This window comes from Salvia hispanica, chromosome 6, assembly GCF_023119035.1.
Source record: "Salvia hispanica cultivar TCC Black 2014 chromosome 6, UniMelb_Shisp_WGS_1.0, whole genome shotgun sequence".
In the NCBI taxonomy this organism is placed as follows: domain Eukaryota; kingdom Viridiplantae; phylum Streptophyta; class Magnoliopsida; order Lamiales; family Lamiaceae; genus Salvia; species Salvia hispanica.
In genome coordinates this window covers 9,490,264-9,506,312 of record NC_062970.1, presented here as the reverse complement: position 1 = coordinate 9,506,312, position 16,049 = coordinate 9,490,264, and the positions used below count along the sequence as shown (strand labels likewise).

Sequence of the window (16,049 nt, the reverse complement as noted above, 5' to 3'; positions counted from 1 at the left end):
TAATAGTTTTAATCAATATTTATAGTGTCCATGAATTAATAGTTTTAATTAAAAATTTTTATTGATATTTAAAAATTAAAATTTAAAATTTAATTTTGTAAAATTAAATCTAATATTGAAATAAAGAAACAAAGTGAAGGATGACAAAAGGGAAGAAGAATGATAATTTTGAAATAATATCAGATTTAGTACATAACTAAAATAATATCAGATTTAAAAATGTTAAAAACGTTGTAAAAAGACCAAATTGCCCAAACCCTCAAAACCCCTCAAAAGGGCATTTTCGTCTCAAAATACCGTTTTTGATATTAACCCTTAGTCCAGGAACTACTGGTGATATTTTTAAAGTCCAGGGACCATTTTCGAGATAAACTCATAGTACAGGGACCATTTTTGAAGTTCACTATTTGTTGTTTTTTTATACCGACAACATAATTCTTGGGTACATGGTTGTGAGGCTATATTTGTGTCCATATTCAATAAGCTTTACAAAAGTACTAATTATTTGAAGGAAATTGAAAATTCGAGCATCTGGCAATGTAGTATGCTGTTCGTCAGAGTGATATAAATATATATAAGTATGTAGTAGTAATACTTTATTTTTATCAAAACACGTAATATTCTTAAACTTTAATGCAATGGAAATTTTGTTGCGCATTTATTAATGCATTAAAACAATTTCATAATTTGCAACTTGTGGTTGGACCATTGGAGGCTGACGAAGTAGTAGTCGAGTTCGTTCAAATCAAATAACGAAAGTTGAAAACGGCATTAATTTTCTATTTTAAAATAGAAAAATGGCAACCTACCCTTCCAACATGAGTGATTTCAACTCAAAAATATTGATTGCCAATTCTAGGGAATGCGACCGGATTAAAATATTATAGAATAACTATCGTATTTACCTTCATGAAAAATCGTTTAATAAGGAAAATTGTATTTGAGAAGGTATTAGAGTATATATTTTAATGCATTTTGTATGATTATTTTATTCAAAAGAATTAATTTACCTTTCTAGCTAGTATATGAAGTATACCTTTTTTTCCTTTGGAATATGGAAAGATGCGTCCCGCATGAGAGTATATGATTCAACACATATTCCAGAAAGAAGAACGACTCCAAATCCCAGAAACCCATCATTACTAATCAATGCAATAAAAGAAGATGATGAACATTCATAGAGCATAAAGGGACAAAAATATATGGAATACTGAATGAGACTGGGTTAAAATAAGATACATCAGGCCGATGACCCATCATTTGGTTGATCTTCCACGAAAAACCGTTTCAGTCTCGTCCGTGCAGCTGAGACCTGCAGAATTGCGGAAGAGGCGACATATGAGCAACTTCCAATCCGATTGTTATGAAACTGGGAGTAGAAGTAGTGTACCTGTTTCTCCCAATCTGTTCTCGTGGTTATGATCATTAGTACTATAGTTTGAAACAACGTCCCCACCAGCATTCCAATCCACACTCCCTATATACAACATTATTAAAATTAATATGACTCATTATATGGGGATCAACGGGATATGGAAACTCACCTCGACTTCCAGCTTGATGAGATAACCCAGCACGACCCCGATAGGAATTCCTATCAAGTAATAACATCCTAGGTTGACGTATACCACAATGCTCTGCCACCCAGCCCCAACTGCGACACCTGTTCAGTCGAAAACATTCTTCAATTGTTAAAGATTTCCTATTCAGTAAGATGTGGTGAATCAGCAAAGAAGATTATAGGCCTCACCAGAAAGAACTGGTTGAACACTATTCATGAGAATTGAGAATGCCAGCAGAGGAGACAAGTGAGCAACTTCCACAGCCACATCTTCTTCGTTTGTGAATATGTAAGCTAGACGTCCACGGAAGAATAGGAAAAATACAAAAAGCACTAGTCCTATGCACGTTGAAGTTACGACAATATTCACAACAGAAAACTTTGCAGCTTTAGGGTCCCCCCTTCCAAGCTCATTTGAGACCCGTACACTATGACAAAGAGTGGGAAGATGATCCATTAAAAACGAGTTCCTCTAGTCTAATACAAGTTGGGTTACCAATAGGTTGAAGCAAAGTTTCATACCTTGCGGCAGCCAAGAAACCAAGCGATATCATCATTTCCCAGCCATTGATGTTAAGGCTACAAGACAGAAGCAATAGTTATTATATGATGAAGCTGAGGTTACAAGATTAATACGAGGTCAGATTGAATAATACCAGATCGAAAGAGCATCAACCGCGACTCTAGCATTCTTCAAATTTCCAGTCAAAAGGATAAGTATGGCATTGTACCAGAGCTCAAGACTATCACCAAAAGAAACAAGGAAATTAAAGATGTAGAATGAGGACTGCATAATGAACAGTAAACTTAATGGTGTTTTATGCAAGTTTGAGTCTCTTGAATAAAGTTGTAAAGCCTTACCAGAGCATGGCACCGGATGACATGGAAAATTTGATAACTGGCCAAAGATCTTTGAAGGCTAAGGTTGAAAAGCCAGTCCAAGTTTCAGGGCATCCTCCACAAGTGACAAAAATTAGCTGGCCGATGTTTGGAATCCAGTAGGCCAAGATAGTGGACACCATTGCACCAGTTATACCATAGTGATACTTCACGGTTAAAAGCCACGACAAGAAAATGTGGATTGTCAAGGATAACACCGCCAAATACGTTATTATCATGTTCTTGCTCTGCGCTTGTAAGTACATCTGGCAGGTAAATGACACAATGAAAGAGTATATGACCGGGATGAACCAGAGGGCGATCTTCCCCGCCTCTTTTGCAATAACTTCATCCTGCCCGAGGGCTATCAGGATAGGGGTTGCAAAAATATAGACAGGCACTAGTGCAGTTGTGAGGCAAATCAAAACAATCCATGATCTTTGGAGATATATTCCAAGCATGTGATACTGCCTCGCGCCATAAGCTTGCCCGCATAGCGTTTCCAATCCATTGGCCGCTCCCAACTGCGAATCCGAAATCCGAACTAATATTACATGGTCTTGGTTTCCTAGATTGAACTCATACTTTTCCCCTCAAGAACCATATATATTGTCACTCAATTAAACAACACACTCTCATTCACCAACTCCCTTTGGAGCAATTCATTAATCTCAAACAAAGAATTCTTGATAACTAAGCATCAATTGAACATCATATATCACATCATAGGGCTGGAGATTAAAGAAAAATATCAAATCAAAAGACAAAGTAATGCTTATGTGGACTTGTGAACACACACACACAGAGACACACACTAGTATTTCCTAGAAAGAAAAGGGTATGAAGGTGAAAAAATACCAGCAATCCGTTGGCAAATCGAGTAAGGAGAGTGAAAACGAGAGCATAGGCAGCAAGCTCAGTAGCACCGATGTGGCCAACAAATGCTTGGCTGATGACATTTATTCCAAAGGTGGAAAATCGAGTGAAAATGGCCGGTCCAGCGACCACCCACATCTTCTTGTTCTCCACCCATAGCTTCGTCTTCAAATCAACCTCCTCTTCTTCAACAGGCTTCACCAGCGCCTCTCGAGGATCACATTCCATTTACTCACCAACAAACTAAAAATCGAAACTTTTCTTGATTCCAGCAGAAATTAAAACCTGGGAGTAAAAAAAGGGTTGAAAAAGTAGATTTAGGGAAGAAAAAATCAGTCGTAAAGATGGATCGGAAACCATAAAATCAGCAGAAATTAACGACAGAGAGATGGTATACGTGTAAAGAGGGCAGTGAGCTTCGTGGACTATTAATTCTCCAATGCTCTTCTCATGCAGTATTTAGAGGGCATTTATAACTACAGTCTACAGTGATGAGCTGCTGTCCCAATATTTCAATCACTGTCAAGCTCAACTGGAGAGCCAATTTTTCATACAAGTATAAACACTTTTTTAAATCTTAAAAATTTAATACTACTCGATATAATGAATCTTAATTAATTAATACTTTAATATTGCTGAAAGATTACAATCAGATCTTACTATACCTTTTTTTTCTTAAGTAGATTATTGCGAAAAGACTAAATTATAGGAATGAGGTTGACACGATTCTAAATTATTAAATCCACGTGTATTTGATGAATTATTTACGTTTAAGTACGACGACAGCAGTATCATAACTGAATTCTTGTGATGGCATAGATGCAATTGTTTTATACAAGAATATAATTATAGGAACTTTTAACGTGTACTGCCTCGGTTATAACTAAGTTCAGTCATATTGTTTTTTTAATGTTTCCATTGAGTTGAGTTATTTTCTTTTATGATAAAAAAAAAATAAAATACACAATCACTTTTACTTTATTTATCACCTAATTTTTTCTTTCTTTATCTTTTTTACTTTTTACTTTTCAGTATAATTTCTTAATCTGTTCAAAAGTTTTGACTCAACTTAATTAAAATCGAGAAGAGTTAATTTATATTAATTTGATATGATACTAATGGTAAGGTATTCATTCCTATGTTTTTGTATAGTAGAAAAACATTTATAGCAAATTAAAGAGTCGTGACGATATTTAATTAAGGCTCCGTAGGATTTAGGATTCCGTATATTATTGGTTTTCTTTTGGTGAACCCAATTGATTTAATCTTGGCCTGACAGCATCATTACATGCGAAGATATTTTTATATGGAAAAGTAAAAGTTATTCAAAACCTTTTTAAACAAAAGTAGCAGTAACGGTGTCTCCAACGGTGCCCTTTCCGTTCGACCGTCGGGGACGGGCGACCTGACGGGCGCCATAGTGGGCGGGAAGGGCGCCCACGTCCGTCCCGAGTGCCCCTGCGATGGCCTCGCCCCTCCCGTCGACGGGCGAGTGGGACGGGCGCCACTGTGGCGAAGGTCGTCCGTCCCACTCGGACGTCCAACATTTTTTTTTTATTTTTTAAACTCTATAAAATGCCCATATTCGACTTCAGAAGCATATCATCGAAGAGGTTTGGACGCGGAGGGGTGGACACTGATGTGATTGTTTTTTTTGTCTATCTACTATGTAATTTTTTTTTTCGAATGATGTATGTTTTTTTTTATTGAAATATTTGTATTTCCCGTTCGTATTTGTGTCGAATTTTAAGTCCGTAAATTTTATTTAATTGTGAATTAATTTAATTGTGGGAAGGGCTAGTGAGAGGGGCGAGTGGGAAGGGCTAGTGCAGTGGGAAGGGCTAGTGATGTAGCAGTGGAATGGGAGGGGCTAGTGCTGACGTGGCATGGGAAGGGCGAGTGGGAGGGGCGCCGCCGGAGACACTCTAAGTACTAGTGATGGGCGGACCCAAGTAGTAGTAGTAGGGAGGGGCTTAAGCCCTCATTAAAATTATTTTTTCAACTTTTTTCTATTAAATTTTGTTAAAATTTATTCAAATTTAATGTAAATTATGTGTAAAAGCCTCTATAAATAATCTAAATCACCTAAAAAATACTTTGAAATAAAATTTTATAAATTATAGTCCCTATTGATATTTATTTATGCGTCCGCCCATTACTACTTCTACTTAGTATGTGAAGGGAACGAAATTTCGTGCATCTGAAAATGTGTTGATTTGTTAGTCAGATTAATATAAATCTAATATGAGATCGAAGAGTACTTACTTTTTTATTTTAATTCTTAAACTTTTATGCGATCTAGATTTTGTTGCACTTTTATTACTGCAATATGCAACTTGTGGTTGGAGACTGACGAAGTTGTTGCAAGGCAGTAGACGAATTAAATAAAAATAACGAAATTTAAAAACGACATTAATTTCCTACAATTTCAAAATAGAAAAATGGCAGCCAACCATACCTACTTGAGTAACTCCAACGACCCCAAAAATGTTAACCGATTCTAGAGATGGCGACGGTAATTACCTGATGGAGAATTGGAGATAGATATATGATTTATATCCGTCAATATTATTTTTATTTATTTAATTATAATAGAAGTTAGCTTTTTTTAAATAGAAGTTAAAAAAATCATAAATACTTACTCCCTCCGTCCCACAAAGATTGTCCCATTTTTCCATTTCCGTCCATCCCACAAAGTTTGTCTCATTTAACTTTTTACCAATTTTGGTAGTGGACCTCATATTCCACTACCTCATTCCTACTCACATTTTATTATAAAACTAAGGGGTAACTGCTTTTAAAGTCACCAACTTTCCATAAATTCCAGTTTTTCCCACGAACTTTAAAAAGTTCATGTAATGTCACGAACTTTATTGTCGGTTGTCATTTTCCCATGTCAGGTTTTCCGGTCTGATTCAAACTGTTCGTTGCCTATTAAGACAATGTCCAAATTCTTTTATCTTACTATCGTTATCTTCATCTTTGAAATAGCTTCGCGTGGGTACCTTGTACGCCTCAATCGGAACTCTGATGAAGAAGTTATCGTCATTTGATGAAGGTTGCGACCTTGTACTATTATAATGACCATAACTTCTTCATCCGAGTTCCGATTGAGGCGTACAAGGTACCCACGCGAAGCTATTTCAAAGACGAAGATAACGATAGTAAGATAACAAACTTTTTAAAGTTCGTGGGAAAAACTGGAATTCATGAAAAGTTGGTGACTTTAAAAGCAGTTACCCCTAAAAACTAATATATAAAAATAGGACTCATATTCTACTAACTGTTTCAATTCACTTTCCATTACATTTTTTAAAATCCGTATTCGGTTAAAATGGAACAATCTTTATGGGACGGAGGGAGTATTTGGTAGAGGCGTGCCCAAACGAGATCCATGCCTTGCCTTGGCTGTCCCTTCCCTATTAACAGTACTAGTTTTTTATTATAAAGTAATGCATGGTCAATTTGATAGTGACTTTGGATGTTCATATAAATCTAATTAGGAGGTTTGGTTTGACTTTTAGGGTTCTCTCTCTAGACATCTAATTGGTTATTATCTGAGCAACGAAAATTTTGTTTATTTTAATTATTTCTAGACTATTGTCTTTCTTTTCTATTTTGGAGTGTTGCATAAAATTAGTCACCTTTTATAATTTGGCAAATTTTTTCGCATTTACAAGATGAGTCCAATTTTTCAATCTCTCTTATTCTTTTAGTCCAATTTTGCATTTTTCAAGATGAGTCCAATTTTTCAATAATAATACTGTGATCAGTTTTCTTTCAATCACTATTATTCTTTTACCAGAAAATAAATGTATCATTTAGTTTACAACAAAATTAATACTGTACTGCTTAATTCATATTTATAGCTAAATTTACAATTTGTTCTTACTACTTTTCCTCAGTGCATTTTAATGACAAAATTAATACCGTACTACTTAATTCATATTTATAGCTATATTTACAATTTGTTCTTGCTACTTTTCCTCAGGTACGTTAATTGATATTGTATGACGCTTAACATGTTTGGTAGGGGTGATTATTCATTTAGGGATGAAAATCCATGAACAAAAATGTCATTTTTGTTGTTCATGGAATTTCATCCCTAGATGTTGTTCATGGATTTTCATCCCTAGATGAGTTATCACCCTTACCAAACATGGCATAATGGTAATATACTTTGTTCTAAAGCAATTGAGTCATACTATTTCTTATTTTAATATCACATATTAGTTGAGTTGTAGTAGTATTTTTTTTTTCTCAAAATAGTTGAGTCATTTCCTTTTTTACAAATATTTTAACCTCTCTCGTATTTTATTTTCTTTTTATCTCTCTTATTTTATTCTTCCACTTTAACCTTTAACGCATCAATTTCTTATAAATTTTATGTCCAAAAGTAATATTCCAATTATCTTGGAAGAAAGGGGTATTAATAAGGTTTTTGTCATATTAAAGAGTCGTGAGTCTCGTGACGATATATGCGTAAGGTTTTGTGTGTAGTAGTGTGGTTTGTTTGATTAGCCCAAATGATGTGAATCCGGATATTCACAATCATAGGATGCAACGACATCGAGGGCCATGGGTTGATTGGGGTCCGAAAAGAAGGTGGAGATATGGCAAGGAGCCAAGCCGGATGCGGAGGTCTGACTCAAATCAGAATTTGCCTATTAAGATGGTGTCCAAATTCTCTTCTAAGACCACCATTGTCTTCATCGTCAAAATAGCTTCGCGTGAGTACCTTACACGCCTCAATCGGAGCCCGGACGAGGAAGTTATGGTCGTTTTACAAAAGGCGCGCAGTCCAACAAGCAAAACGCCCGACCACAGAGACTTTGCCCGGCCTGGAGAAGAAAAAAGCCCGACCCGGGCGTTTTGTGCGATTTTCGAATTTTGCTCATTTTTCCTCTTTTGTTTTGCACTTTTAACCTCTAGTATAAATACCCATGTCTAGGATTTTTGTCATCAGCTTTTGAATATTTGTAAGAGACAATTTCTCCATATTTGAGAGCTCACCTTCTTCATTTTTTGAAGACTTATCAAATTCCTTCGGATTGTATTCGATCTTTTGCCGGGCTAAGGTTGATTGTAAAGGTATGCTTGCTAGTTCTTGTGTTGCTAGTTTGTGGAGCCATTAGGTGTTTGTGTGAAAGTGCCTATGGGATTTCTTTCTCATTCTTCACCTAAATCATAACACTAATCCATCCTCTATCCTTTTATCCTTTTTTTCTTGTTCCATTTCTTCATTTATCTAGTTTATTTATTGGGTTTATTTACAAGAATAAGTTCGAAGCAAATTAACGAGTTTCAATCTAGGAGATTCACATTACCAAATCCGTGAGTAATTTATTTTGTATACCGACAAAATAATTATTGGGTAAATACTTAGTGAGGCTGTATTTGGGTCCGTAAAAGTAAAAGTTATTCAATAAGCTTTATAAAAGTACTCATTATTATTTGAAGGAAATTGAAAATTCGTGCATCTGACAATGTAGTGTTTTGTTAGTCAGAGTGATATAAATAATTATAAGGTAGTAATACTTTTTTTTTAATCAAAACACATAATATTCTTAAACTTTAATGCAATGGAAATTTTGTTGCGCTTTTATTAATGCATTAAAACTATTGCTGCAATAATTTGCAACTTGTGGTTGGACCGTTGGAGGCTGACGAAGTAGTAATCGAGTTGAAATCAAATAACGACAGTTGAAAACGGCGTTACATTTCTACTTTAAAATACAGAAATGGCAACCTACTCTTCCAACATGTTCAACTCAAAAATACTGATTGCCAATTCTAGGGATTGCGACGGGATTTATACGACGGGTAATGCTATGTGGCCACATTATGCCTAGCCATAAAATGACATTCTAGTAAATTTTTTATATTATAGCTATTAATGATTCAAACACCTCATTTAATGCTCTTATAACTTTATACTATTACCCTTTGTATTTAATTGTAGTTGTTTTTATTGATTTCATTTCTCTAATCTGGTTCTTACGTTTCTTTTTTAGAGTCATTCATTTTTTAATTTTCTATTTTCAGTGATTTATTTTTAAACTATTTTTTATTTTAAGATTAAGTTTAATTTTTTTTTAAAAATATTTATCTATTATACCACACTAAAATTGAAATCAATAATAGCTTATAAGTTGTGACACGACCATATAGCCTATAATATTTTTATCATGTTATATTTTAAAAGTATCGATTATACTATAAACATAGTGTGCATAAAATATAACTTCATAAATCAATATACTAATTATTGTTTTATATACTATGGTATATAGTAGTTGTGTTTACATAATTATCTTTTTCTCTTTAATTTAAACACACTATGTTAGGTTCTAGCTTAATTTTATTTTAAAAATTCATTAAATTTTAAATAAACAATATTTTTTAAAAACATAAAATTTCCAATTCCCTGTAAGTCTCTACCATCTCCCACTCTCTTACAAATATCAAAATCCTTCCCAGCATTAGTATATTAATCTATGAGCCTATAATATACTACTATTATATTTTGAAAATACGTAATCATATCATAATAGTTTATATATTGATAAGGCTAATTTCATGCATCGGTTATATGGTGAAAAACGTTACATTTTGCTGGGTCTAACACGGTTTATAAGCCAGATGTGTGACAGAATCGCTAGATCAAGGAGGTGCTAAAGGAAACAATCTAGCGAAAGAATGAAGTAAAAATGAGCAGAATCCAAGGAAAAAGAAGGCGTGAAGAAGGGAGTCAGTAGCTGAAGGCAACAAAGTCTATCTATACCTCGCTGGGCCCCACTCCAACGCCTATAAATAGAAGAGCATGCAACACACAAATTATCACTTTTTTTCGCTCACTCTTAGCTCACACACACAACACACACTTGGGAATGAGAGATCTGGGGTAGTTTCGGTTCCGAAGAGTTTTTTTTCTTCAGAAATTTCAGTCGCAACACCGTCCGCGTGAGGGCGAAGATACAATCTCTTTAATTTTCAGTTTGTTTTGCACTTTTACGGTCGAACTTCACTTTTGGGAGTCGATGCGGTTGTTGATGCTACTGATTATCTATTCACTTCTGTTAGTTTGCGTTTATCTGTGATTTTTCAAGTTGATTTACGTAGATCCTGCTGTTGAGAGTTTATTTTGACAAGTTATATGTCGATCTCTGTTTTTGCTGCGGTGGTACTTGATCTGAGAATTTGGTGATAGATCTGTGGTTTGTTGATTGATTGGAGGTTGTTGTTTAAATCTGAAGTTATGAAATGTTTCTTTTGGTTGGAGTTTGTGTCGGATGCTTGGATCCGGAGTGGATTTAGCGTCTGAGGTTGGATCCGAAGTGAGGAGGTTGAGTTGTGCATGGATTTTGAGTTTTCCGCTTGCTTTCTGTTTTGCTTCGTCTAGCATCTGTAGATCTGTTTAGTTCTTTGTTATTACTCTTTAAAATGGTTTAGATTCAGTTTGCTCTATTCTGATTTCGTTCATGTTGTTTTTCTTCTGAGTTTTTACGCAAATTGGTTGAACAAGATGGTGTCGCTGTTAGTTAGTACCAGAGTTAGTTGTTTTGCCAGTTTTTCGTCCGTACTCTGCTTTTTCAGTCATGATCCCCACAGTCAGTTTGTTTCCCAGGTCTAGGTAATTAGAGTAGTTTCTTAGATCTAGTGATTGTTCGGTTAATTTTCGTGCATGCTTTTGCTGTTTCGCCTAGGTCTAGCTGTTAGCGTAGCAGTTTAAATTCCCAAGTTAAGTTTATTTTCCTCAACCCAAGAAAAATGCGTGGCAGCAGCCAACCCCAAAAATAAGTCCAAATCCTTGAACATGATTATTACGCATCCATCTCTGTGGGATCGATCCCTACTTCCCTATGCTAGGTTTAGTAAAGTGGTTGAGGGTTTTTGAAAGAGTGCTCTGTGTGTCCGACGACCAACGAGTTCCTAGACCGCGTGATCTAGTGGATTTGCTGGACCAAGAGAACCTGTTATATTCTTTCTGTGCGCACAGCCTGTTTACCGACCATACCCGGTCTCCTTTCATATATTAATATACTTTCCAATTCCAACTTGTGATATAATCTAATAATAATAGTAATTAATATTATTATTGTTAATATAGATTATAATATGTGCTACCCCATGATACCGTTATTCCATTACCATTACCGTTATTTTAGTTTAATATTTTTACTTATTATTTTACTTTGTACGTAGTAAGATGTTAAAAATAGTAATGATGATAGTATAAATTAATCACCTACATTCAAAATGAGCTAGCTATGATCGATGATGGAATTACTTCTAAAACTATGATAATTAAGATTAATTTTATAAATGATTACTAAACTATATTACTTGTATCAAATTAATTAAAAAAAATTATTTCTATCAAAATGAATACTTATAGTATCTTTTAATGTTTTCTTCTATTTTTTAATTATATTATTACAAATAAAAATTATAATCTTACAAAAAAATTCAAAATTAAATTAAATTGATAAACTATTTAGTTACCACACCATTATTGTTCAAAATATTGTAAAAAGCATAATATCAACATGGAATTTTATTTGAAGAGACTTCTTTCTGTATTTTGAATTACCTCTCATCTTGGGCATACATGGGTGATAGTAGTTGTTACTTTGCCTATATGCAAAGTGTATTACTTTTTATCATGAAGTTGTTGTAATTGTAATTTTAAATAAATGCAATTGCAAATATAGTGATTATTGTACTAAATTCAATTGATAAAGATTTCAGTAATTCAAATTGAATATAGTATCAATTGAAATTTTAATTATTCAACTAAATGAAGATATAATGAATCTAAGAACGACTAAAATACTAAATTATTTCATTAAATATAAAAATCAATTTTAAATTTTTAATTAATAAATTGAGTCGAAGAGCAATTGAACCTTCAATTGAATTTAAGATAAGTTTGAATTTATAATCATTCAAATAATAAAAAATGGAATAAATGCATTAGTATATGATTAATAGATTTCAAGATAATGCTTATTATTACATATTAGTAAATTATGTTATGGTTCAATGATAAAAAATTAAGTAATATTTATTGAACAATATATCATATCATATTTGTAAATTAACATGGAATCAATTTATAAAAAGGAAATGAAACTGATGTAGATAAACTACTGCATAATAATTTAAAAGTTATACAAAATATTTAAACATCACAACGACACAAATGTTGTATTTCATGTAAAAGGGTACAATAGTCCTAATATATTTGATGTTTTTGAGGTAAACTGATTTTGATGAATTAGCAATAACTACACCATATTTTATTAATTTTTTAAGTGTGGCTGGCCACATTATGACCATTTAGCATCACTCTTATCTGACGTAGAGAGAGGACTATGATTAGCCGTTAGAGCATTCACTATGGAAGGCCCTTTCCAGGGTTTTTTTTTTATTATTATTTCCACATATTTTTATTATTATTTCCATTTTGTTTACACATTATCAATATTTGTATATTTCAATTTTAATCGTTTCACTCAACTAAAATGCGATAAAATGGTAAAATAAGAATGAATTCAAGACAAATAAATTACAGAAAACATGCTTTAGAAAGAACCTACATTAAAAAAAATACAGAAAATAATCAACAAAAAGAAACACAGATAAAAACATAGAAGATGTATGAATGTGAATAATGAAGTATTGAGGAAAATAAATTTTAAAAAAATAAAAATTCGATGATAGGGCCGATGATCAGCCTATCTCCACCATAGAGGGCTGATCAAAGGCCCTATGGGATCGGCCAAAGCCGATACAACGGCTCTTTGGGGTGATGGTGGAAAGGCCAATGATCGACCCTCTTCCACAATGAGGGGCCGATGGAGGAGCCGATCATAGGCTCAAATCGGCTCCCATAGTGAATACTCTTTGCGATTATTTTTAGTTACTCTATTTTATTAACAAAAAAGCTACTCCCACGCCCATGATTAAATGTCTGATATCTGATCGGCACGAGTCTTAAAAAATTATTTGACTTTATAAAGTAAAGTTGGTTGAAAAAGTTAGTGGAATATGAGACTTACTTTTACTACCTTCGTCTCACATTATGAGTCCCTTTGATTTTTTTGTACTCTGTTTTATAAAAATGATAATAAATAGTTAAAGTGAAGAAATCTCTATATTACTATTTATTATCATTTTTATAAAACGAGTGCAGAAAGTCAACGGGACTCCTAATGGTGGACGGAGGTAGTATGTGTGTGTTTTATAATAAAATGTGAGTAGAATAAGTTCGTGGAATATAGGGTCCACTTATCAAATGCAGTAAAAATGAAATGGAGCATTTAGAGATAAAAGTTTTTTTTTTTTTTTTTATAATAAATCATTTTGGTTAAGACAATCTAAAAAAAGTGAGTCATTTTTTATAGGACGCTTTTAGTAATAAATCATCTTGATTGAGACAAACTAAAAAGGAAAGTGAGTCATTTTCAATGGAAATAATGGAAATGATCCATACCATCAATTCACTTTCAACTCACTGTCCTTTTTATTTGTCCCCACCAAAATAAAACATTACTAAAAGTAAAAATACTTTTATCTATGCTTTATTTTTTCTCGCTTTATCATCTTCACTCTCCATACAAAATTATAGTATATGAATGTTGTGCAACTGGCCAAGTAAATATAAATAGTGTGCAATTGACAAACAATAGTAAAGAACAATATGACAAATAAATTAAATATGAACATGACGCAAATAAATACAGTATGGCCGTATTCAGACGAATATAAAGTTTAATGGAATATACTCCACTATGTGTATTCATTTATAAAAGTCCAAAGGGAGAAAGTAACTATTCTACTTAAACCGTGTGCGCTAAACTAGTTTCATTTGTTTTGTAGTAAAAAAACATAAGAAAGTATATTTCTGTCCTGAAAATTTGATACAGTTTACCATTTCGGTCCGTCCCTAAAAATTTGATACACTTCACTTTTACCATTTTTGGTAGTGGATCCTATATTCCACTAACTCATTCCTACTCACATTTTATTATAAAACTAATACTTTAAAAGTAGGACCCACATCCCACCAATTTTTTCAACTCACTTTTTATTACATTTCTTAAAACCCGTGTCAGATCAAAGTGTAGCAAATTTTAGGGGACGGAGGTAGTATGATATAAAGGCATCTGAATAGTGGAGTAAAAATTCCATAATCCTTCTATACCATGATGGCATAGTGACGTGGTGTGTTACGCTAATTAATTTTGGACAAATGGATATAAATATTACTCACGTGTCATCTCAATTATACACATATTATATTTTATAAATAACGGACAACAAAAGGCGTCAACGGGCTTATTTTACGGAAAGTCTCTAATAGTATTAAACGTATGGAAATTTCCATATGTAATTATTGGCGTTCTATATACTACTACAATATAATAAATACATATAATTCTCTAATACTATAATATTATATATACGCATAAAAATGATTATACATATAAAAAATATTCATATTGCGTCACTTTTCATGTCAAGGAAAACAAATCATATTAAACTCTTTGGTGACAGTACTATTTAAATATTTTTGGGTAAAACTTATAAGCATATTTGAAATTTTTAAGCAAATAAATGACTATAACTTATATTTTGTTAGCATAATAAATTATAATCTGTATTTTTATTATCTTTTTATTAGCTTATAAAAATTCAAGATCTTAAAACAATGAAAATCAAAAATCAAAAATGAAATATTCTTATATTATTTCAAATAAAAGTATAAATGATAGAGAAATGTTGTATATGGCACTTCAATATGAATATTCTTTTTCATATGTATAATATTATTATATTATGAGATCAATGCACATATAATATAAATATTGTAGTAGTATATGGACGCCAATAATTGTATATGGCAATTTTTATAGTATTTAATAATATTAGGAGACTTTCCATAAAATTAGTAAATGGACGTCTCTTGTTCCGTCAGTTTATATGTTGTACGTCTACAATTGATGTGGCATGTTGAGCATAATTATTTTCATTTGTCCAAAATTTATTGGTGAGACACACCATATTGCTGTGCCACTATGGTATGGAAGAACTATGTAATTTTTACTCGTCTAATTAGTTTTAGAGCAATTAAAATTTTGTTTATTTAACTTTAGATTTTAAAGTTAATCTCGAATCTCGGTGACTAACTTCTATGGATTAGACAAGTGACGAGTATAACTTAATTTACCTACCCCGTTCTATAAAAATTGTCTTCCTTTCCTATTTTTGGAGTGTTGCATAAAATTAGTCATCTTTTATTTTTAGCAAGTGTTTTTCACATTTATAAGATGAGGCTAATTTTTCACTAATAATATCTCAATCACTTTTCTTACGGTCTCCCTTGTATTTCATCAATTTTGCATAAAAAATTAGCGTCTTATATGCATTGAGCAATTGGCAAACAATATGAATAAGTCGAACATATGGGACCAAGAATATGACAAAAATAAATTAAATATGAATATGACGCAAATAAATGCAATATGGACCACATACAGACAATATAGAAAGTATTGTGAAGTGTAACGGAATACTAATTGTTTTTTCATAAATAAAATCCAAAGGGTGAAAGTAACACTTCTTCTATACCTTGAGGCAGTTTCTTTTGTTTAGTAGTTACAAAAACTCAATAAAATATATTCATAAAAAGGAATCTGAAAAAGAGATGTATATAACTTACCTTAAT

The 16,049-nt window shown here is 32.7% G+C and overlaps 1 protein-coding gene across 5 annotated transcripts in view; it reads right to left on the bottom strand.

Moving 5' to 3' along the window:
* Nucleotides 1-3,831, bottom strand: part of LOC125191801 (protein DETOXIFICATION 21-like) — a 6,405-nt gene extending 2,574 nt beyond the window's left edge. For 3 of the 5 annotated variants that reach the window (XR_007171248.1, XR_007171247.1, XR_007171249.1), the window contains exons 1-9: nt 3,299-3,676; nt 2,423-2,964; nt 2,218-2,304; nt 2,084-2,140; nt 1,751-1,989; nt 1,545-1,663; nt 1,391-1,477; nt 1,240-1,312; nt 1,037-1,142 (exon numbers count right to left, since the gene is read on the bottom strand). Coding sequence is in view for 2 of the 5 variants with exons in the window: in XM_048089222.1 (XP_047945179.1) it covers nt 1,241-1,312; nt 1,391-1,477; nt 1,545-1,663; nt 1,751-1,989; nt 2,084-2,140; nt 2,218-2,304; nt 2,423-2,964; nt 3,299-3,544 (1,449 nt within the window). In the remaining 3 variants the exon portion in view is untranslated. The other 2 variants (XM_048089222.1, XM_048089221.1) reach the window with 2 other exon arrangements.
* Between the last annotated feature and the right edge of the window lie 12,218 nt (nt 3,832-16,049).